This window comes from Monopterus albus, unplaced genomic scaffold (genome assembly GCF_001952655.1).
Source record: "Monopterus albus unplaced genomic scaffold, M_albus_1.0 scaffold64.1, whole genome shotgun sequence".
NCBI lineage: Eukaryota > Metazoa > Chordata > Actinopteri > Synbranchiformes > Synbranchidae > Monopterus > Monopterus albus.
This window is the reverse complement of record NW_018127944.1, coordinates 1,102,179-1,125,092: the sequence shown is the minus strand read 5'-3', so window position 1 is coordinate 1,125,092 and position 22,914 is coordinate 1,102,179. Positions and strand designations below refer to the sequence as shown.

Here is a 22,914-nt window from a genome sequence, read left to right as displayed (position 1 = left end):
AAACCAAGGTCCTAGAGTCTGGAGGAAGGGTGGAGAAGCTCATAGCCCAAGTTGTTTGAAGTCCAGTGTTAAGTTTCCACAGTCTGTGATGGTTTGGGGTGCAATGTCATCTGCTGGTGTTGGTCCACTGTGTTTTTTGAAAACCACAGTCACTTCACCCGTTTACCAAGACATTTTAGAGAACTTCATGCTTCCTTCTGCTGACCAGCTTTTAAAAGATGCTGATTTCATTATCCAGCAGGATCTGGCACCTGCCCACACTGCCAAAAACACCAAAGGTTGGTTAAATGGCCATGGTGTTGGTGTGCTTGACTGGCCAGAAAACTCACCAGACCTGAACCCCATAGAGAATCTATGGGGTATTGTCAAGAGGAAAATGAGAAATGAGAGACCAAAAAATGAAGATGAGCTGAAGGCCACTGTCAAAGAAACCTGGGCTGCCATACCACCTCAGCAGTGCCACAGACTGACCACCTCCATGCCACGCTGAATTGAGGCAGTAATTAAAGCAAAAGGAGCCCCTACCAAGTATTGAGTACATATACAGTAAATGAACATACTGTCCAGAAGGCCAACAGTTCACTAAAAATGGTTTTTATAGGTCTTATGAGGTATTCTAATTTATTGAGATAGTGAATTATTGGGTTTTTATTAAATGTGGGCCAAAATCATTACAATTAAAAGACCCAACAGCTTAAACTACTTCAGTCTGTGTGTACTGAATTTATATATAATACACAAGTTTCACTATTTGAGTTGAATTACTGAAATAAATGGACTTTTCCATGATATTCTAATTTGAGATGCACCTGTAAATAACATGAGGTCAGGTTTGTGTTAAGAAAAACAGCTGCAGCACAGCCTGATTGAATGGCCTTAATGTACACCTAATAGCAGAAACACTGAATTTTAAAACGAAAACAATATATGCACTAGTTCAGTTGTGCTGCCCTACCTCAAACTAAGGACACTTGAGCCTAAGATCTTCCTTGTCAGTATTTCAGCCACCTTGCAGCCCTTAATAAACAAAATAACACAGCCCTCCACTCTGAGATTACATAACACTTGTGGCCGACTCAGTATAGTCAACAGTTATAGTGCCACACTGATCAAATAATAGGGAAACAAGGCTGTGCCATATTTTAACAATTCCTCTCCTTAATCCCTGCACCCTAAAATTCACACGGTATACTGAGACACACACACAGACCATTAGGAGGAGGTGAACACTGGGGATGATGTAATCATATATGAATATCTCCTTACGGCCGCAGTCCCCTCTCCCCTGTGGGAGAGGATCAGCCCAGCCTTGTGCTTCCTGATTGTGTGGCTTTGATGAACCACATCCACTGCACACGACACGTGGCCCCTGCCATAGTCTCATCACAAAGAGGTAGGGGTGGGGGCCGTCTTTCTTCCTGCACTGCCTGCAGGGTTTCATGATGGCAAGGTGTTTGGTGTGGTGATCAAAGCCATCCCCCAATCCTTTTTCTAGAGATTCAAACGTTCACTTGTGGATGGATTCTTGATATGATGATATCCTGGCACTTTCCTGAGGCTTATTGGCTTGTTAAAAGGGGGTTTTCTTTCTTTTCCTTTGCTGGAGGGCGGAGTTGAGCTCTGATTGATTTCCAGACGGAGCCGACACAGTGCATCACATGGCGCAGAGGAGGAAAGCCCGTGGTAACCTGATAACATCCTCCCCACAGTAACTGCCAATGACTGTGTTATGTAACAGTGCTGGCGGACTGTTCTGTTACAGTCTGCGCGGTACTGACACTCTGCTAGTTAAGGGACTGAAGTGTGTTGAAAACCTCATTCCCCAGGTTTGTCCCTGTGTTGTTTTCAAACAAAAGGTTTTTCCTCCTTTTCCTTTTCTCCTGTACTAAAATCCAGACCTTTGTATTTTATCTGAGCACTCGCCTCGGCTCCACAGGCGTGAGTATTAAAGCCTTATCAGCAGAGAGCTTCCAACCCCTGTTCAGTGAACGCATTTAGCGACTTGAGTCTTGACATTTTCATCACTCTTAAGAAAAGAGTTCCCGGCTTCTTTATGGTGGTTGTTATTTATCTTTAATTCAGAATGTGCATCATCAATAGTGAATGCTCTGGTTAATGGTTAAATGCAGAACATTATGGATTCCATGTTACAGCAGTTTTGCATTAAAATATTAAGCATTTGTATTCAGGTTAGTCCACATCTCTCTGCCATCTCCCTTCTGTTGGCTCTATAATGAAGACAAAAGGCTCTGCCAATTGTAGTCCTACTAGTAATAATGTTTGGTTTGATTTGATTTATTCTTTCAAGCATGTAAAACAGTTGATATGACAACACACATAATTTACACATAATCCAATATCAATGTGCTTATACCTAGTACATGCTTGAATGGAGTAGGAAGAAGTCAGACTTATCCAGTCCTACCCCATGACATCATCTTACCATCATTGGTTTGCAAGCAGTATTACTACATAGATAATTATCTTCTACACCACACAAGTAATATACTAAAGAATTATAACAGAGTGTTAACATTCTTAAATAATTCTCTTCTACACCACACAAGTAATATATTAAAGAATTATTACAAAGTGTTAACATTCATACACCACACCCACAATGTTCCATCTAATTAATCATTAAGGCTGTTCTTGCATATATCTTGATTGACACATACCTTTATATTTGTTTTAACCTGTCAATTCTATTACTATTTTTTATGTCCACACTTAAATTATTCCATAGTTTTACCCTACTTATGGAAATACATCTTTTTTTGGTTGTACGTATAGCATGGATTTTTAAATTGAACTGACCCCTTAAATTGTATCCCCCTTCCCTTTCATTAAATAGTTTTTGAATTCCACCAGGTAATAAATTGTTCCTGGCTTTATACATAAACACAGCAGCCTTATATCCCACTAAATTTGCTATTTTGTGCTGAACATATCTGATATGCGATTTCCAGGTGAATTTGTCATCAACTATGACACCTAGAAATTTAATTTCATATACTCGTTCTATATTAGCTCCCCCAATTTTCAATTGAAGTTCATTATCTAGTCTACGATTCCCAAATACCATAAATTTAGTTTTATCCAAATTCAGAGATACTATATTACTGTCACACCATTTCTTTATCTTCTCAAGTTCCTCTGTAACCCGTCCAGAGAGTTGTTCAGGACAGTGCAGCCATTTTTAAAAATTGCTACCCTCCTGGGAACCAGATATCCCAAGGTTGGCCTACTGTGGGTATTTAGAACTGAACTAATAATTAGTTTGCATAATTATGAGCCATATTTAATTAGTTAGACATGGTTTCTGTTTTGGATTTTTCTTTTTCTCTGTTATACACCCACAAGTAAAGGTTCACATGAGATCAGTTTCACCCAAAACAAGTTGCTCAGATTCACCAATAATGCAAATAACAGAACTGGGACACAGTAACTTACCAAATAAATGTATCACCCTTCTGATCAGAGGAGCCGTTTGATATTCTGATTATTACAATACAGTGAGAATCATGGCACGTTGCACATCATGCTGCAGATCAAATTTAAACTCACCTGTTTGTATATTCCAACAAGTGTGGATATCTTTTGAGGCTGACTGATTATAGATGTACTTTTTTCACCCCTCAAACAAGTTTTGCCAGTTGTGTGACAGTAATACTCTGATTTACCACAACAGAAAATTCTATACCAGCTGTTCAGAATGCGTTATAGAAGGACAGGGGCAACCTTCTGGTTTATTAACAACAACAGTGTGACCAGAGCCGTATGTAGACATCGCACTGTGCATCATAACATATTAACTGGAGAAATGTGTACAGTGTATATAATGGTTTTTTCACTGCAGTACATTACACTTTCAAAGTTTAATTGTACCTCATGTCATGTTTTTCCTCAGACGCTGACGACTGTGGCTGTGTGTTACTGAACACATCAAGAAGGGTAAGTGTTAATATTCACTGAATTAAATGTAATATTTTTAAGAGGATGGGGGGATTTGGGGCATTTAGGGAAGTTGGCCTGTTGTCTGCTGCTGTTTATCTTCTTATGTCACTTTATTAGTGGCATAGTGTTCCATGGTAATTGGTTGGCTTCAATGTTGAAACAAAGCCAGTGGCACATTAATTGTGTATACAGTGCCTGGCTTCTCCATAATGGGTTAAAGAAAATCTGATTATGCTTAATAAATTTAATCATTGAAATTATACCTGGAAACCTGGTGCGAGAAATCCCAGTGACATCATTGTTTTTGTTTGCTGATGCAGTTTGAGCATTCCAGTAAAACGTCTATATAATAAACATCTGTGACGGTTCTGCCTGTTTGACGGCCCTGGAGGTCCTGTTTGTTTACCATTCCCGCTTTACTACATCATTCTTTCATCTTTACTGACCTTCTTTCTGAATGAACACTGCATTGTGGCCAGATGTCTTGATTCATGTGGCATGGAGAGACCTGTGAACCGTCTGTAGATTTTCATTCCAAACAAAAACAATAGCAGCTGATTTCACTGATTGTGACATGTTCAGCCAGAGAGGAGGGCGTCCACAAAAATCTGTTCAAATCAACCTTTCATAGTGGAAAAAATGCTGTACATTATAACACACATAACAAAGCTGAGTGCACCACTGTGTAATATCACTAACATGTTAAGTGATTCACAGAATTAAAAACAGGTTAAATAGACTGTGTTGAAATTGCAGACCCAATGGAGAAACCTTAACACAGCAGGAGTGAGACAGAAGTCATTTTGTCTTTGATGATAATTAATTGCTGTGATGTGATGTGTGACCTGTGATATGTATTTAAAGATAATTGCATGAAAAAGGATTTTTAAATAACACAGCTTTTTTTCGTTTTGGTCTGGATTGTGTAATGCTGCATGGCTGAAAACAGATTGTGAGACTCCGTAAAGATGGAGCATCAACTGAACATACTGTAAGCTGAAACACAGATGCAGCAGTGGTATAAGAGGAGACCTACAGTTCTACCAATAACAGAAGGCACAGTGAACGTCCTCCAAAAAAGGACACTACATACTATTTGCTATTTACAAAACCTTGCATTGAGTAACTGACTTGGCACAAGCATTATCTGTGAAAATTGGTGTTTCACTGTGAAGGACATTGCATGAAGTCGGCCGCTATAAACGGTGTACAATAAAAAAAAAAAAAAACATTGCTCACAAACCTCGGCACCACAATCTTGGATCACACGAAAGCACAGTAGATAGGTTTGGATCAGATGGGGTCCAGCATTTCTGGCATGGAACCAGCCAAGGCACTGCAGCGACAAAACAGCTGAAAAAACCATCTGTGAAGAATGTCAGAACATAGACTGGTGTCATCCTTAAATATGGGCCTTTCATTATAGTTTGACTAGCCAGAGGTTTCTGTTTTTCAAAGTGTAGCTCCTTAAGAATGTATTGCTTAGTGAATCAGTTTAGAATGACTCCAAGTAAATTAGTTAAAAGTGCTGGGCTTCATTTAAAACTGCAGAGAGATTCTGTCAGAGCCTCAGGTCCTTTGGTCTGCTGGTCCAGAGACAAGAAGCCAGGTCTGCAGGTCTTAGAGAACAGAATAACAAGAGAGGAATGCAGGAACATATTTGACCATATCAGATCAGAAACCCATACTTTAAATCAGCAAGTTGAACAATTCGCAAACCAATAGCAGTAGATTAGTCTGCTCTCAGTGAGAGAGGGCAGGTGGAATGTTCATCTGCCTCTGGACGTGGTCACTACCTGTTCTGTTGCATTTTAGAAAATCTACATTTCTTCTCAAACCTTCCAGGGACGACCAGACAATAGAAAATTACAGTAATCAGGGCTGCCAGCGATGAAGGCATGCAGACATCTTTTCATCGTCCATTTGAAAGAGAAAATGTTACATTGTGGGAATATTTCTAAGGTCATATGTCTAATGCCTGAATGAAAACTCAAAGTGGACTCAACATCAAACTAAGGACAACGTTGATCTGAATCTGTGAAGATCTGAATCACTATATGGCAAACTAGTTTATCAATAGCCCTAATAGCCGCAACTCAGATGGAAATAAGGTTCCCACCAGGAGCATATTCAGTAAAGATTGTTTGTTGCAATTGATCATTTAGTTGTGTAGATAATAATAATAATATCGTTAAAATCATAAATGAATACCAAAAGGTTTCTCCATGTACAACAAGTCATCTCCTGTGCCCAAGGATTGAAAGCAACACCCCGAGGGCATTAGTTTAAGCTGGTGACCAAGGCTGTCAAAAGTTAGGCTTCATAGAACTACCCTGTCGGATTTCAGCTTGTTCTGCCTTGTTCCTGCCAACAGCTTGCCTGCCTGCTTTCCTCTAATCTCCCCATTCTGTATTACAGTGCTGTTTGTTTGCTCTCTCCCTCTGTTTTTATCAATTTCACATGCTCACATCAACACCTCCCCGCCAAAAACTTTATTGTGGCTCTATTAGCAGTGATTTATATTTAGAAGAAATTTTGACGTGGTTATGTCTCTGCAACAGCTGCGTACTTTTCTTTCTTTATTAATAACTCAAACAAAATCTCCTTAGAATTAAAAATTGTCCCAGACCAGAAGACTACACATTTTGCACAATGCATGTGACTAGAAATAAATCTAAAACAAAGCCAAATGAATTCCGTTTATTCTTAATCTTTTAATCACTTGACTTAAGGTTAAAAGACCCCCACACCTTTGCTTTAGATTTGCACAAACAAAACAAGAGCAAATTTATTTATAGAGCACTCTACACAAATCTCTGCAGAGACTTCAGACATGGCTGCTCAGTGATTGTTTTATTTTTAAAAGAACAGCAGGGACTCCACTCATCTTCACAATTTCTGTCAATCACACAATTGATAAAATTGAGAACCGGTGGGTGTCTGAGCTCTTAATCGAGCTGTATTCGTCGCTCTGTCCATTCGTCTGTCTTTCAGGTGATTCTCAGACACCAGTGGTCCAATTAGATGAACTTTGGAGGAGTGATGCATGCGTTCTGTATTCTCCACTGCGTGGCTTAGTGAGAGTGGTGTGAAGGGGTGCTTTCATGGTTGTGTTGCAGACTCAATGTGAGAATGTGTTACTTAAGTCTGGTTATATAAACGCTTCTTTTCTGTACTCATGTGGTACCCATTGATCTTAATAGTCAGGTCCACACTATCTGATGTAGCATATGAGGAAGCCTAAAATCTTAAATTAATCTTAGGAAAATAGTAAATTTCATGCAAGAGGCAAATGAAAGCACTTTATATAGGCAAAGAAAAACTAACAGCATTAAAACAATAAGCATTAAAACAGCTGCTGGTAACACTGGTCTTTTTGGGAAGACCGAACAAAAGACTGTTACAGTAGTCCAGCATGCTGGAGATGAAGGCATGAATGAGCTTGTCTGGACATGAGACCTCTGAGTCTTGCTTTTTGTTTGTGATGGTAAAAACCTGATTTAGTTATGGCCTTGATGTGATTGGTGAAGCCCAGGTTTGAGTCAATTATTGCACCAAGATTTCTGACTTGAGTTTTTATCTTTATAGCTCTAGAATCAAGCTAATCCGTAGCTTCTGTCCTTTACTTCTTGTTGCCAAAAACAGTAACTCAAGTCTTGTATTTGTTTAACTGGAGAAAATGTTATTGCATCCAGGTATTTACTTGCACTAAGCACTGGCAGAGTGAGTCTCAGGGACCATAGCCCCTTGGTGTCAGAGCTAAGAAAATCGGATGTCGTCAGCATAAATATGATAGGTGACGTTACTGTCATGTATGATCTGACCCAGAGGGAGCATGTACAGGTGGAATAGCAGTGGTCCAAGAATCAAACCCTGGGGGACTCCGCATGTCACGGTAATCCATTAAGATTTATGTTCACCAATGGAAACACCAATCTGTGCCTTCAAGATACAACCTGATAACCCCACCCACTTTTCCAGTCAGTCAGGGAGAAATCTACCCTATCAAAGTTGTTTTACCCAAATCTGTATTGACATGAATGTCTTGAACACCTTTATCAGTGCAGTCTCAGTGCTGTGGTGTTGTCTAAAGCCAGGCTGAAATCTGTCCAAAAGGTCGTTTGTTCAGTTGAATCAAAATGAAAGGAAGATTGGGGATGACCTGTAACACAGAGGGATCCAGGCTGCATTTCTTCAGAACAGGTTTAACAACTCCAGTTTTCAGTAATTTGGGAAAATACCTGACAGGAGAGAGAGAGAGCCCAAGACAATTTTAACACATCCATTTCCAAGCAACTGTAAACATTTTAAAGAAGCTGGCTGGCAGGATGTTCAAGCAGCAGGTGGATGAATTTAGATTCTTAACTACATCCTCTGGTGTTTTTGCACTGATAGCATTGAATGTTGACATTTTAACCAGAGTGATCCTGTGTGGCTGCAGCAGTGGTCTGGTCCCATTGTTTGACATGGAGGAATTTATGGCCAGTCTTATGTTTTTGATTTTTTTTTTTTTTTCCCCACATAACAAAAAAAGTTGCGAACACATTATACTTAGTCTCAAAATAGGAAATCAGGGGCTAACCATGTTGGAGGAGTAGTTAGCTTCTCAACAGTGGCAAACAAAACACGAGAATTTATTTATATTACTGCTCATCATGTAAAAGAAAAAGCCTCGTCTGGCCTTATTTACTTCAGACTTGTAAATGCGAATCCTCTCTCTAAAGATCTCATAATGAATCCTCCATTTGTGCTCAGCTTTCCTACACTCTCTTTTCTGAGTTGTGATAACTGGAGTGTTTCTCCATGGTTCTTTTGCTTGCCAGAGATGTATTTTTACCTTTTCAGGTGCAGTGGTTCAAGAGCTTTACAGCTAAAATGATAAAGTGAATCAATATAGACTGATGTTGGCTACTGAAACAGACATACAATAGCTTTCATAAGCACAGATATACTATCATTTAAATACCTTGTTTTTTACAGCAATTGATTTGTTTCAGGGACGAGGTAAAACCAACATATCAAAGAAAACAGACATGGTCAAAGACGCTGACATCTTTGACAATAATGCTTGAAATAATCACACATTTGTTTTCCATGCTTGTCTTTTGGATTATCATTATGGATGTTCAAATCACCAGCTATGACAATGACTCAAAGTCAGTCAAGATAATAGATAGCAGCTTCATGAAGTTGTCTGTGAAATTTGAAGGCCTGTGAATTATTAATAGCAGGACCTTTTGGTGTGCCTTTTAACACACAGAAGTCAAAACGTAAAGTTTGGAGGGCCTTAATCTGAGCAGGGTGCATTGTTCTCCTTCTGTTAGCTATTATCACAGGCATAAGAAAAACTACAGATTGCCCACTGGGTCACAATTTGTCTGGGGAGCATTCATGGTGTCATCATCCTCGTAACCTGGACCCAACAGGTATTGGTAGGAGAAAGCTGTATTTTGTACACTGTCTGTGGCACGCACAGGATGTGCTGTGGTTTGATCAGATGGAGAATGGTTTTGTTGCTGCTGTGAAGTAGGGAGAGGAGGAGCCAGACAGTGTCATGGCTAAGACACATTTTGAAGTGCAGGTGGAGCTGGGGGAGAGAAAACAAGAGTTGGGTAGGGGAAGGGGTGAAGGGCCAGTTTGGTCCTAGCAGAAATCCAGAAAAAGAAAGGAACGGGTGGGGGGCAGGGAAGGGAGTAGGGAGAACTGGATGTGGATGGAAGGTGAAGAGGATGTGTCCTCAGTTGTTGTAGATTCTCTGTCCCTCATGTTTTAAAGTCTCCTCAGGCAGGCCCCGAGGTGGCTCTTCTCTCCCACGTGGTTGCTGATGTGTTGTCTTCTTGGTGTTTTGGCTTCTCTTGTCCCTGGTGAGGGGAACAGATGAAGGACAAAGGACATAGAAAAGGTTTGAGATAAACAGCATCACTCCTGACTTAAGATAAATTCCATTGGCCCTAAAAAAAAAAATGTCTGCTGTCCCAGAAAGAATTTAGATTATCGAGGAAGTACACTTTCTGTAGGTTACATGGTCATCTGTCCAGTGCCATCAGTCTGCTGACTCTCCTCTGCTGACCTCAGCTGAGACTGCTGATAAAAGCACCTCAGTTGTTCAGTAGATCAGTAAAATCTTGCCTCAGAACCTATGATCGTTGTGTCACAGTGGTATTGTCTTCAATATTACACTATCGTTTTTACAGTTGGCTGTTTAGCCAGAATGGTTCGAATTCCTTCTCTCACATCAGAGATTCTGTCTGACTCTTCTGGTATTCTTGCTGTTTGTGTTTACATTTTTAACAGCAAAGTAACCCACTGTCATGAGGCCCAGTTGTTAGCTTCTGAAACTGCACCCATATCTACACTTTGTTCAGCCATTCATATGGGCCTGGTGGTGTAACCTGACAGCTGTTTTCTGGTGGGAGTGATCCAAACAGAGCTTTATATGCATGTAGTGTCAGCTTACCACATGGCTGGATCAGTGCATTCCAGTCTTTAAGATTACACCATATGGCATGATAAGCATAGACAACTGAAGTAAAAAATATTTATGTTCTGAAATAATTCAATCTTTTCCCATAGTATGTGAAGCTGATGAACTTTCAAGAGGAAGTTCGGGCACATCGGGACCTGGATGGCTTCCTGGCGAGGGCCAGTATTCTGCTGGATGAGACGGCTGCCTCCCTGGATGACGTTCTGAAGAGAATGTTGCACCACGTGGGTCAGGACAGTCATGCATCTGAGCCTGGCTGCAACTTCGAGGAGGTGATGAGCATGCTTTTCACAGATGCAGGAGCTCAGGAGGTCAACGGTAAGCAGAGACCCAGTCTGTGTGCATGTATACACCAGCATGTAGAGAAATGTTGAAAATACACACACATACACAGCCACAAAAGCACACAACACAATGCGACAGAGGACTTGTACCGTCTGTGCCTGCCCACCATCTAAAGCTAAACAAGACTGTAACATCTGACACCTGACCTAAAAGCATCCCACAGTGTGTCTGCACATGTTGACATCTACCTGAAAAATGGCTTCCCCTCAGGCTCAGGAGCTGTCAGACAGACTTGAGAATGGTTGAAGAAGCTTTTATGCCCCAAAGGAAAATGTGTAATGTTTGAACCAGGGCTGTCCATTTGCCCTGCAGCTTTTTTAAGTGGACACAAGTAGAGCTCATTGTGCTGAATTGTGTCAGCAACATGTGCAGACATCAGACGTTTCCCAGGAAAACTGACGAGTGGTTATCCTACGCATTAACGCACAAGCATATGGTGCAAAGAGGACAAGCACAAAATCCATGAAGAACAAACAACACAACTGATAAAACTATGGGCGTGTCGCCTCCATTCATGGCTGAATTGTAGTTTGGTGTTTTTCCAATAATTGATAATGTTTTTGGTTTATTCTTCTCTCTCTTGTCACCAAGTTGCCATTTTAAAGTAGGATACTGTTTCTTGTTTACAAAAATGTTAAATCAATTCAACATTGTTATTTAATGTTTAATAGGGAAAAGGTTTTTCTTTGTTTGCCAGTGGTTTTAGAGAAGTCCCAAAAGCTACACCAAGATTCATTTATAATTGAAATTGTTTTTGACAGCACACACAGTGTATGAGACCTACTTAAAGTTTAATGCACACCTTACACTCCTAATGCAGAGATTTGTTTCTGAAATGAGCTGTAGCTTCTCCAGGTCTGGTGTTCATTGTCAGCACAGGTCCTTTGGGCTGAGTAGCAAAGCCTCTTGGTTAAGGTGAATCTCCTGCCCATTAGAGCAGGAGAAATCCACCCTCTTACATAACAGTGTGAAGCCATTGTCTCGCCTTCTGCCACAGGCCATATTGAAAGCTGCACTAATCGTTTGGCAAATCAGACTCTGCTTTCCTTCTATTTAATATCACAAAGAACTTGCGTTTTTTTTCGGTACATTAATCATTTCCTGTCTATAAAATGTTTGTCTATAAAGATGCTGGGCTGATGAAGATAAGACATGAGAAGGGTTTTCTTACTACTGTAAGGGCATGTGGTGATGATGGCAGTTTAGGAGCCGCCTGTCATCTGTGTCCCAGTGTTTTCCTGTCTGGCTGGGCTGGTGTCCCCAGTTGTTGATGGCTAGTCAGAAATGGGTGCTGTGAGATGCTCTCCTTGCACAGCTGCCTCTGACAGATTCGCAAGGTGATAATTGACTTCTGTCATCGATCACTCAGTTAGCTTTTCAAAAGGCTCCCTGAGATTCTCAAACTGTGCCGGCTGGTGCTACTTGACTGTTTGTCTTCCAGAAAACCCCACAGACAGGCAGAGGAAGAGGCTTTTAATTTTCCCCCGACACTGCCGTCTTAACAAAAAAGGCTTCCTGCACAGGTCTGGGCTGTTTTGAAAATCAATTTGAGCATTCAGAGGTTTCACGGTATATTGAAATAGCATACAGCAGCAGAGGAAAAATAAAGAAACAAGAATATGTTTATGTCCAGAACGCTGTAAGAAAAATCCACAGCCATAGGTTGACAATTACCGTTGGTTCGCAAAACCAACAACTGTATATATACCATCAAAGTATGAGTCGATATTATTAGGATCAAAACAAAGTAGTAAAAGTAGTCATTATGCTAATGGAACATACAGTATATATACACATATATATGTGTGTGTGTGTGTGTGTGTATCTCAACAAGAAGTGTTTTAAATCATTTGAACCATGAATAATAGATATAATGAGAATTGGGTCATTGTACTGATTTAGCAGCAGTTGTACAGTTATGCAACAAATACATTCTGACCAACTAAAACTTGCAAATGAGCAGGACTGTAGCTTTTAAATTATATGTATAAATGGAAGTAAATTCTGAGCTACTTAAAGATTTAGCAATAAATATACTGTGACCACAACAAAGCTTTTTGCCTTTGGATTTTAGTCATAACTCTTTAATTTTGATTTGCTATTATCAGTTGCTGATTAATAAGGATATGCATCAAATCAAAAGGTGGGATTCTGTTTTTGTCTTTTGTCTTCAACGTCTTGATTTTATGTGAATCCATTTTATTCAGGGTAAGACTTCCCAGGTAGAGTACTGTAAGATGTCTGATTTAAAATCATGAACATTCACATCTTGTCAGTACTGAGGGTAAAAAAAAGTGGGTGGAGGACCAAATGCCCTTCCAGGGGGAATATGTTCATGTTGCATGCAAGTATGTTATCAACAGCGCATATCTGGTCAAGTATTAATTTCTGTCATATCTACACTAACTCCGCCACGGTGGGGTGATACGGCCGGCGAGCACAGCAGCTCATTTGGAGTGTAATACTGTTCAGCTGAGAGATAAAGAGAACAGGGTGAGATTATAACCTGCACAGAAAGAACAGAGAATTACAGAAATGGAAAAAGATGAAAGCCCACAGAGATAATTAGTCTTCCTTCAACTTGTACAGAGGAGTCGATATTTGGAAGCCAACTTGTGCTTTTCTTTTTCCTTTTTTTTTTTTTTTTTTGCTTTTGTCTTGAGATTTAGTGCTGGAGCACAGTCCACACATTGTGCAAGGATAGAAGGAGGAACAGTGAACAGCACTGATGATGATGTTACTTCAGCCTCTACTGTATACAATAAACTTGCTTCTATTAAAAACATATTTGGATTATTTAAACATACTGTGTAAATGGTAATGAGATGGTGAAGACGATGACAGTGCTGCCACAGAATGATAATTATCAGAATTTTGAGTAATGTCTTGTTGAATTGTATTTTCCTGTCTGTTTGCAGCCGCACTGCTTGCTTCTACAGTATGTGCACTGCTGATTGTGTGCCCTGTTTGTGAAGACTGTATTATAATTTCTCCTGAAATTGCTGTCACCTTTGATCGATCTCACCACTTCACCTTGATTTGCATAATTCCCGTGTTTTATTTATTTTTTTATTCAACAGCTCCAATCAACCTGAAAAACAGTCATATATTTATAATTTTAGAGTTGTAAAGTTTTAAGCACAGGCCTGTTATGTCAGCAACCCATTAATCCCCAGAGCATTCCAGAGTGGTCTCATTTGATTGTACGCTGTTTGTGCACATTTGTGCAAGCAAATCAAACACTTGTGCTTCATTATTACTGCTGCCAGGGGCGGGGGTTATGTTTTTAATTTTTTTCATTTGTTGTTTGTTTATTAACATCATAACTCAAAAGGTAATGAAGGGATTCGGATGACATTTTTGGAGAGGTAGGGTTTCGGCCCACGGAACAGTGGATTAGGTTTTGGTGCTGATCTGTATCATAATTTGGATACTGGAATATTTTTAAACATTATTCACCATTGTGATGCTGGAAAGGCTGCTTGACTGTATGTGAGCCTCCTTGCGGCCAAAGTGCGCAGCTATGTGCTGAGCTCTCTGAGCATATACGGAGATAAAACCCTGGGTTAGTGACAGCTGCCCGTTCATTGTCAATGGAAACCAAGTGCTGCTACTCAGTACACCCTGCAGTGTGAGATGAGGGCTGAAGGAGCCCAGCAGGCGACAGCCCACAGCTGGGGAAAGATCTGCTCTATGCAGCGACAGCTGGGCGAGAGCCTGATGGCAGAGATTTGAGCCAGGCTCAAAGCTGTTAACATTTTCATCCTAGGACAGGTATGAAGGTATTTTATGAAGTTGTGATATTTTTGTCAGGTGACCACTTAGATTGACAATATGTGGTCAGTCTATCCAAGCAAAGCCAATTTCTAAATTTATTCCTCCATTTTTGGAGATAAGTGTACATTATCTGACCGAGCTAGCTCAATTAGAAGGCAGTTGCATCTCGTTCAGTCATCACAGTAGCCTGATAATTAATGAAGAAGAATACTTGTTTTGTTGGCCCAGATGTGCACACATATGAGTCACCACTTTGGATGTTAATGAGCGGCTGAATCTTGCGTTTAAAAATGTTTAATTTTTCATAACGCTTTATTTTTCCTACTCAACTGTGCACAAACAAGTCGGTTTTATTGATGTCCTGATCACACGAGGTGCTAACTTAAAGGTATAGACTTAAATTAAACTGGTACAACTTTGTACTGTACACTAACATGTTTAGTCAGATCATATTTGAATTTTTAGCCGAGTCTGAGACGCTCATTAAAAAAGGATGATGGTGACCGTGGAGGAGTAGAGTGCAGCAGGGCTGCAGACTCGTCATTCCTTAAGTTAATGACGGGATGTTTCGTTTGGATGTTAATGTATGAATGCATGAGTAACCCTGTTCATAACGATTACTTCATTTTAAGCTACGACTCCAGTGTCATGCACTCGTGGGCGTGTGCACAACAGCAGCACTGCTGAAAAACCCCTAGAGAAAACTGCTATTCTTCTGTTTCACAGTGTGTAAATAAACTTGGTGCAGATGCATTTTATTCCTGACAGCAGGAACTGTAAACTGGAAATTCATTAATGGGTAAAATCCTGTGTATTGTTGCATCAACTGACTGTGCCTCTGTTATAATCATATTTTTACTGCTACTAATACATTAATACTATAGTTTTTCTAGTCTAGCAACATGACTCTGAAGATCTCTGTGCAGGAATGGCGAACATTAACACCATTAATTCAGCCTCTGTGCCACATGAGAAACGGTGGCCATACATGTCATTTGTCTCATCTTGATCTTGTCATTGATGTCTTTGGGTTTCTTTGCAATAGCTGAGCAAATAACTGCAACCGGTGATAAAGTCCACTTTTTGGTAATAGGCTGTAGACGGCAATGAAGATAAGATCTCTCTGCAGCCAACAATGAGACATTGAGGGATTTTCTCTGGAAAATGATATTTAATATGCATGAGGCAATGGAGGGCAGGAAATGAAGCTTCTGTTCAGCAGAGATATGTATGCCTGTTAACCAGACAGTGTGTCTATATGTATGTATGTATGTATGTGTATGGGTACAGTGTGTGTGTATATGACTGTTGATTGTAAAAGGTGACTCAACTGACTCTGTGGTCTCTCCTCTTGGTTTTTCTCCCTCCTTCTCCGCATGCAGACAAGTCTCAAAGTTTCGTTTTCTTTGATGACGGTAAGCTGTGCTAATTGGGTGAAAATGTCAGCATCAGCTGCCGTGAGGCTGCAATCAGTGGTTTGGCTTCTGTACCAATCACCATCAGTACGCTGTTTGTGTTCATCTCCGAGGCTTAGGACTGGGTCAATCTATAGAGTCGTCAAATGATTACAGACACCAGAAATCCCTCCCGTGTCACAGATATCGATGTCTCTTCAGCTGCCCCTCAAATCAACACCCTTTCCATCCAGTGGATGTATTTTTATTTTTATTTTTTTAAGCCTTATGGAGTAAAACCCTGGTTTTGTGTTTAAAAAAAAAAAAGTTAAATCCATTAATTTTAATGGGCGATTTTGATTTTGTAGTTGTCTCCAGTAGGAAAGATTGATCCTCTACTGGAGATATTCAGATGATTCATTTTTCAAAGTGGTTATATAATTGGAACTTAGCATTTCATATATATGGTAATTGACTTGGCTGCAATACTCATGTAGGGAGTGGGTTTATTTAGCATTAATGTAGTTTGTTCTCATGCAAGAAAGTAGAAGATGGGAATTAACAGCCTCTCTAGAAAACAAGGTTTCACCGTTGACCCAGTCCTAGTGGCCCTCTCATCACCATGTGACAGAGCATCTGTGAGCTGCGTGGTGATGGGCTCTGATAGATACCCACGTGTTTCATCTGCCACTGCTCTGTGGGGCCCTCCTTTGTTTAATCACCTCCTTCAAAGTACCCTCCATAACCCACAGTTTGAAGGAGACCAGTCATTTTCCTCTGTGTGTGTGTGTGTGTGTGTGTGTGTGTGTGTGTGTGTGTTCACTGGCAGGCCTACCCGTGTTTGTGTTAATATTTTAGACGGCAAAAGATCAGGAGGTTTTATTGAGGTCTCCTCTGAGGAAAACGTGAGGACTCTGCCAGCCAAAAGAATTCGTGGTCCTTTCATGGACTGAGAGAAGCAATGAATCTGTTTTGTGCCTGCACATCTTTATAATTTTCTGCTGTTTATGCTAGTGGCACATAGGCCAAAAGAAATATTAACTTTACAGGGTTTTTTTTGAATGGTTTAGCATACTAATTGATTCTCGTCGTCTTATGTGTGACAGACTGCATTATGCCCATGTGGTTTACAGGAAATGCAATTCAGTTTGTCCCCTGCCAACCCAATGGCGTGGATAATGCAGTTAGAATCCTGCAGATCAAAGGGGACAATCCATCCATCCAGTCTGGCTTTCCTCGTAGTTTTTCATCTTTTTCCATTGAAATTTGTCACATTTGATGCACTGCGTGTGAACATCTGTGTGTGGAAACAGCAGTGTTTTCATAGAAAGAGCTGATGAAACGGGGCAGAAATCTTCACATGACTGACAAGTATCAAACGTGCATGTCTTAATTAGTCTCCCACTGGATCACACCGGCAGCCACTGTCACACACTTCCCCTCCTCTAACATCAACACTGGGTTTATTCACCTCAGCCCGTGGTGTAAGGTACTGCACGTTATATTCTCATGTCCTCTGCATGATTGTGACCATTTTATTGCAAATAAGTTGTTATATGTATAAAAGGGCTTGGAGTGATTGAAGAAACATCTGCTTGAAGACATTAGAAAATAGTCACTTTAGATGTTGCTTTTAATTAATTTCTGTTAAGAACAAGTTGAATCTGAATAAAACCTGGCATGAAATCACAAAGTTCTCCACCATCCAGCCAGTTGGAGGAACAGCTCATTCAGGAAGCACTGATTTGTTTCTCTTCTTGTTTAAAGTCCTCCTCCACTCAAAAAGATCCATGAGTTTGACACCAGGAAACTGAAGGATGAAAGTTTCTCTAAGACCTGTATGCATGAGCAGGTTTAGTGACATAAGAACTAGTTCTAGTTCATGGTCCAATATGCAACTTGCACAAGTGTACAGTCGATACTATAAACCTCCAGCTATATTTGCATATTTTCAGAGACTGATCTTTTCAGTGTAAATCTTATTTAAGACATATTGCAAGTAAAATACATTCATCATAAAATCAGGAAGTGTTCCTAGGATGAATCACAAAAGTACATCATTGTGTTCTCCACGTTGAGTAATCATGATATTTAACCGTGAACACCGATCATGTGCTGTACTTTGGCTGGTTAATTTTTCTCATCACTGAAACACTTAGAAAAAGACACCGGTGCTTTTGATTTTATTTGCCAGCTTCTACCTAGTCTGTAGGTATGACAGACCACAACAACCCTGCCGTGCACATCATCGACCTCTCTGTTTCTTCACTATTCTCTCCTTTATCCTCTGTCTCCTTCTTTTTCTTTTCCTCCCGTTGTCTCTTTTGTTCTGTTTGCATCTCATGTTTCTGTCTCTCTCTGTCTCCCCTCTTCACTGACGTCAATGAGAAATTTAGATGGTTTTTGACTGTTACATGGCTGTCAGGCTCACTGCTATTAATTGAATTGAATTTTAGTCCATTTCCTTCACTTCTGTCCCTTTTCCTTCCCCTGTCTCTCGCTCTCACCATTTTCCTTCTTGCTGGTCACGTTCTTAGTTTGTACGATCCCCCCCTTGGTCCTTCTTTGCCCTGGTGTCTTTCACATTTTATTTCTGTTTTATTCTCTCTGCATGTCTCCTTTGTGTTCTTTCTTCCTGCCGCTCTTTGTTCTTTCGTTTTTCTCCGTCTCTCCCTTGTTTTTCCTTTTCTTGCCCACGTGCCGGGCTTTTCCTCCTTGTCGTTCTCTTTCTCTACAGGATTTTTTTTCTCCCCCCTCCCCCTTCTCATATTCCCTTCCTGGCTCTCTCACTCCTTGAGCACTGTGATACTGTTGTCATGGTGACGCCCATCATTTTCTGGCATGAATGGAGGATACTTTATTGATGAGATGGCATGGTAGAGGGAGAAAGAGGGAGAGAGATGGAAGGAAAGACAAAGAGAAACCGCTGGCAGGGAAAATCCGAATGATATGGAAATGATCGTCCCTGCTGCTTACGATACAAAACATTTCCACCCTGCAATTTGCTCTGTGCTGATGAGTGAAAGAGGGTGCACAGCCAAAGCAGGCGAATCTTCTTGAGGGGTTTGGGAAAGTCGGGCCTGCTGAAGAATATCCCCCAAAACACTATTATTCATCACTCTCAGCGTGAGAAGTCGGAAGGGAGATTCCCCTTATTGAGAGGCAACACACAGGCTTCAGCCATGTCGCTGCTGCTCAGGTTTAATGATTTGTCCTGTGTAAACATGGCAGCTTAATGTATTTTTATAATCCACTAACGTGAGCATTAGTGTTTTCTGGAGTTGGAAGGGCGTTATTATTAACCTGTCATGGTGTGGCGTTTGCACATAGTGCCGGCCGACTGGCTCATTAAACACTTCTGATATAGACGTCATGTCGAGAGGCTTAGCACTGCAGACAAGGCAGGAGATTTTTACCCATTTTAAACTTTGGGCTAGAAATTGGGGCCAGCTTTCTTAAATAAATTCATAAATACTCTCTTAAATAATGGAGGCTCCTATAAATGAACACATGATGTTACATTTAGCCAGGCAGCAGCAGTGGGAGGATGCCCATACAGAAAAGGAAAAGTTCAAATGTGTGTAGCAGAATATTAGTGTGTGAAGATCAAACTGGACATGAGATGGATCTTCACTAACGTATTTGACCTCTGACCTTCTCCCTACAGTTCATCTGCTGTCAGAGACGATCCAGGGGGTGACGGCCACTGCCACCGGGATCCAGTACCAGCAATCCTGGCTCTGCATCCTGTAAGCCATAATGTCTGTGAGAGTAAGACTCTGTGTGGTTTTGGGCTAAAAATGGCAGTTAATCAATTAATTGATTAACAAATTTACTGAACATCAGTTTTGTTAAATGATTATCTCTCTGCATTTATCAAGAAAAAAAGTTTACTGCATGTTGATTGTAGGTTTTCATATGTGAGAATTTTTCACTCTTTTGTTTTTATATCACTGTAAATTGAATGTCTTTGGCTTTCGGACTATTGGTCTGACAAACGAGCTCTGAAGACATCACTCCCACACAGTGGCGTAGGCAGAAATCTTTTTCTGGGTGGGCCAGTACAAGTGGATGGGCCATCCTCCCCCAGAAGAGCTGCATATTAGACCATAGCCTTTTAAGGCTGCACACAATGGTATAAACAAAAAGTTGTCTTTTATAACCTATGCAGCCTAAAATTTATTTGTGACGACAACAGGCCAGTTAAATGTTTCTTATGTTATTGCAACATGGAGCTTGACAGAAGATCATCTGAAACTCTTAATCAGGACAGGTGTGAACACGAGCAGCTCATGCACTTGCCATATACAATAATTAACCATTTTATTGCACAGTGGCAATTAAACATAATCAGCAGAGCATGTTAATTAAGAGGGAAATGTCCCTCATGCACTTCCACCATTGTTGCTTCAGGACCACGGCCAGCTCACAAAAATAAATAAATAAATGCTAATTAGCTGTAAAAGGAAAAAGAAGTAAGAAGCAAAAGAAAACATCCAGTTTGAATTCCTTCATTTCTGTTGCATTAACCCTAACCTACAATGCAGCCTGGCTGGAACTAAAATTGTAATTTTATACAAAAAGTGATGACCCTGCCTACAGTAGGCTGAGAACAACGTTAGCTTTAGACACCATGCCTGAGGTTCCTGTAAATGTGTGTAGTTTTTATTGGCTGTGTCTTACCATGGGCTGGATATAGGGGTGTGTATGTATGATAGAAACCAGCCAATAGTTGATATCATCCCGGAAAGTCTTGAGGTATTTACAGTAAAAAAAAAAAAAAAGAAGATAAAAATGATCTGATCTGCTGTTTCTACATGTTCACAAAAGGAACATATATCTATATCTATAGATGGATAGATATAGATATATATTACATGCATTTCCTTGTGTTCTTTTTGTTGGAGTTTCAGACATAAATATTTCTTCTCCAGGATGTTTCTGTGGGCTCCTCTGTGAGCTTTTTGTTCACCAAGCGCTGCTGATGTGCGAGTGAACACGCCCCCAGGATAGAGTGCTGTAGTAGCGAGTCCCAAAACCCAGGACTGAGTTGGCATTTTTGAATTTCCGGTTCCCTTGCCCTGAAGTCTGAATGGGTTTTTGGTTAGACACCTGAAATAAGGTCCTTTTCACATTTTGTTCTATGAAATGAAATAAATCAATAAAAACCCCACTCATGATTTTTAATGCTTTTACATGTATTAAAAAAGGCGGCTGCTAACAAGTGGCTAAATGAGACTACAGAGTCTGTCTGGGATATAAACCTTCATCGCACCCAACACAAAGACTCATCTACCCTCTATCCATTTTAAAACTGTCAGGAGTTTATCCCTCTGGAGAATTTCTAAGGTGACACTTTGGTCTAGACTGTAATATACTATATGTTCCTTTTGTGAAGAAGATGTAGAAACAGCAGATCAGATCGTTTTGTTTTTTTTACTGTAAATTTACTACGACTTTTCGGGATGATATCAACTATTGGCTATTTTCTAAAACAGGAATTTGCAAGTGAAAATATCATTTTTTGGACTTTATTTTAAAAACAAAGGCCATGAAATTATTATGAACACTTATTTTATTAGGGACATTTTTCATTCATAAAATGAAATTCAGGAAGTCTAAGCCATTCTTTTATGGATTTATAACAAACTTTGCAGCTACGTGTAAGTGTAAACCAGATACAATTTAATAAAAAAAAAAAATACAACAAACTCTACAAGTTATGATAAAGATAGTGGACTTAACAACATTAATATTAATAAATGTATTCTATTGGAACATATTAATCAAATTGTTTAGGTATTAATAAAATCAGTATTGTCACATAACCATATAAAACAATATCTGCTGTTCAGTTTCTCCTCAGCTGAGAAAAACAGGCTGAAAGAAAAAGTTTATCTGAAAACTCAGTCACTAAATTTGGAGATTATTTTTCCATTGGCCAGTGACAGTATGTAAATGTGGTACTGGATATTTTTATTAATGTAATATTTGAATTTAAAATAAACAGACTAAACTGTAGGAATCTGTTTCTGCAGTGGGTAAGTCTGCATGCATTCAGGTGTGTGTGTGTGTGTGTGTGTGTGTGTGTGTGCGCACGCGCACAAGTGAGTGCAGGCTCACATTTGAATACTGTTTTAACTGTTGCTGCAGAGCAAGAGGTTAATCCATGGAAATGAAGGGTGCTGCTGGTGAGGTGAGGTGAGGTGTTGACATTTATAAAACCTCCCCCTTCTCCCTCTCTGCTCCAGCTGCAACGTGAAGCATCTCCAGAGGCGTCACGTGTGCATCTCCCGCCTGGAGAGACCGCAGAACTGGGGAGAAAACTGCTGCGAGGTCCGCTATGTCATCCTGATATTGGCCCCGTTGAAAATGGTAACTGCCACCCCGACAGGGACGAACTGATATGTGGGATGTATCTGTGGTGGATTACTGAGGCGCTTGTTGATGCACTTGTTTGTTGCAGCAGTTTCATTAATTACCATTTTATCTTTTCGTTATATCCCTTAATGTTTGTGTTCACTCGTAGCTTCCTCCATACTTTCACTTTCTGCCTCAGATTCACTTGTGCATCAAAATGCAGCAAAAACATAATATGGACTGTGTGACAAGACCAGCAAATATTATGTTATAGTCCCAGTCACATACCTCAGTCCATTCCTTTCTTTTGTTTTGATGCGCCAATAGATGGATTGCTGCCCCAGCTACGATGCACTGTGGCGTATGAACCCTGACCACTGTGCCTCAGCTTGTATTTTGCGTTGACATTCTGGATTAGAACAACAAATCAATTCATTTCCCATTATTATCAATCTAAATTAATGCACTACCAAATATAGGAGCTTGTTTACTGGGGCTCAGGAGATCAATACTGGGAGACGTGCCCCAGTAAAAGGGGTCTAATGATGCCTCTGCATGTGTCCCAATGCTGTAGCACAGTTATTTGGCCATTTGCAT

General features: G+C 40.2%; 1 protein-coding gene across 3 annotated transcripts in view; it reads left to right on the top strand.

Annotated features, from left to right (window-relative positions):
- The window catches only part of slc4a11 (solute carrier family 4 member 11), a 96,946-nt gene that overhangs the window by 45,256 nt on the left and 28,776 nt on the right, over positions 1 to 22,914 (top strand). For 2 of the 3 annotated variants that reach the window (XM_020604108.1, XM_020604109.1), the window contains exons 4-8: positions 3,911 to 3,954; positions 10,531 to 10,759; positions 15,946 to 15,978; positions 19,625 to 19,706; positions 22,209 to 22,332. In XM_020604108.1, the coding sequence (XP_020459764.1) occupies positions 3,911 to 3,954; positions 10,531 to 10,759; positions 15,946 to 15,978; positions 19,625 to 19,706; positions 22,209 to 22,332 (512 nt within the window). The remainder of the gene's footprint in view (positions 1 to 3,910; positions 3,955 to 10,530; positions 10,760 to 15,945; positions 15,979 to 19,624; positions 19,707 to 22,208; positions 22,333 to 22,914) is intronic. The other variant, XM_020604110.1, reaches the window with a different exon arrangement.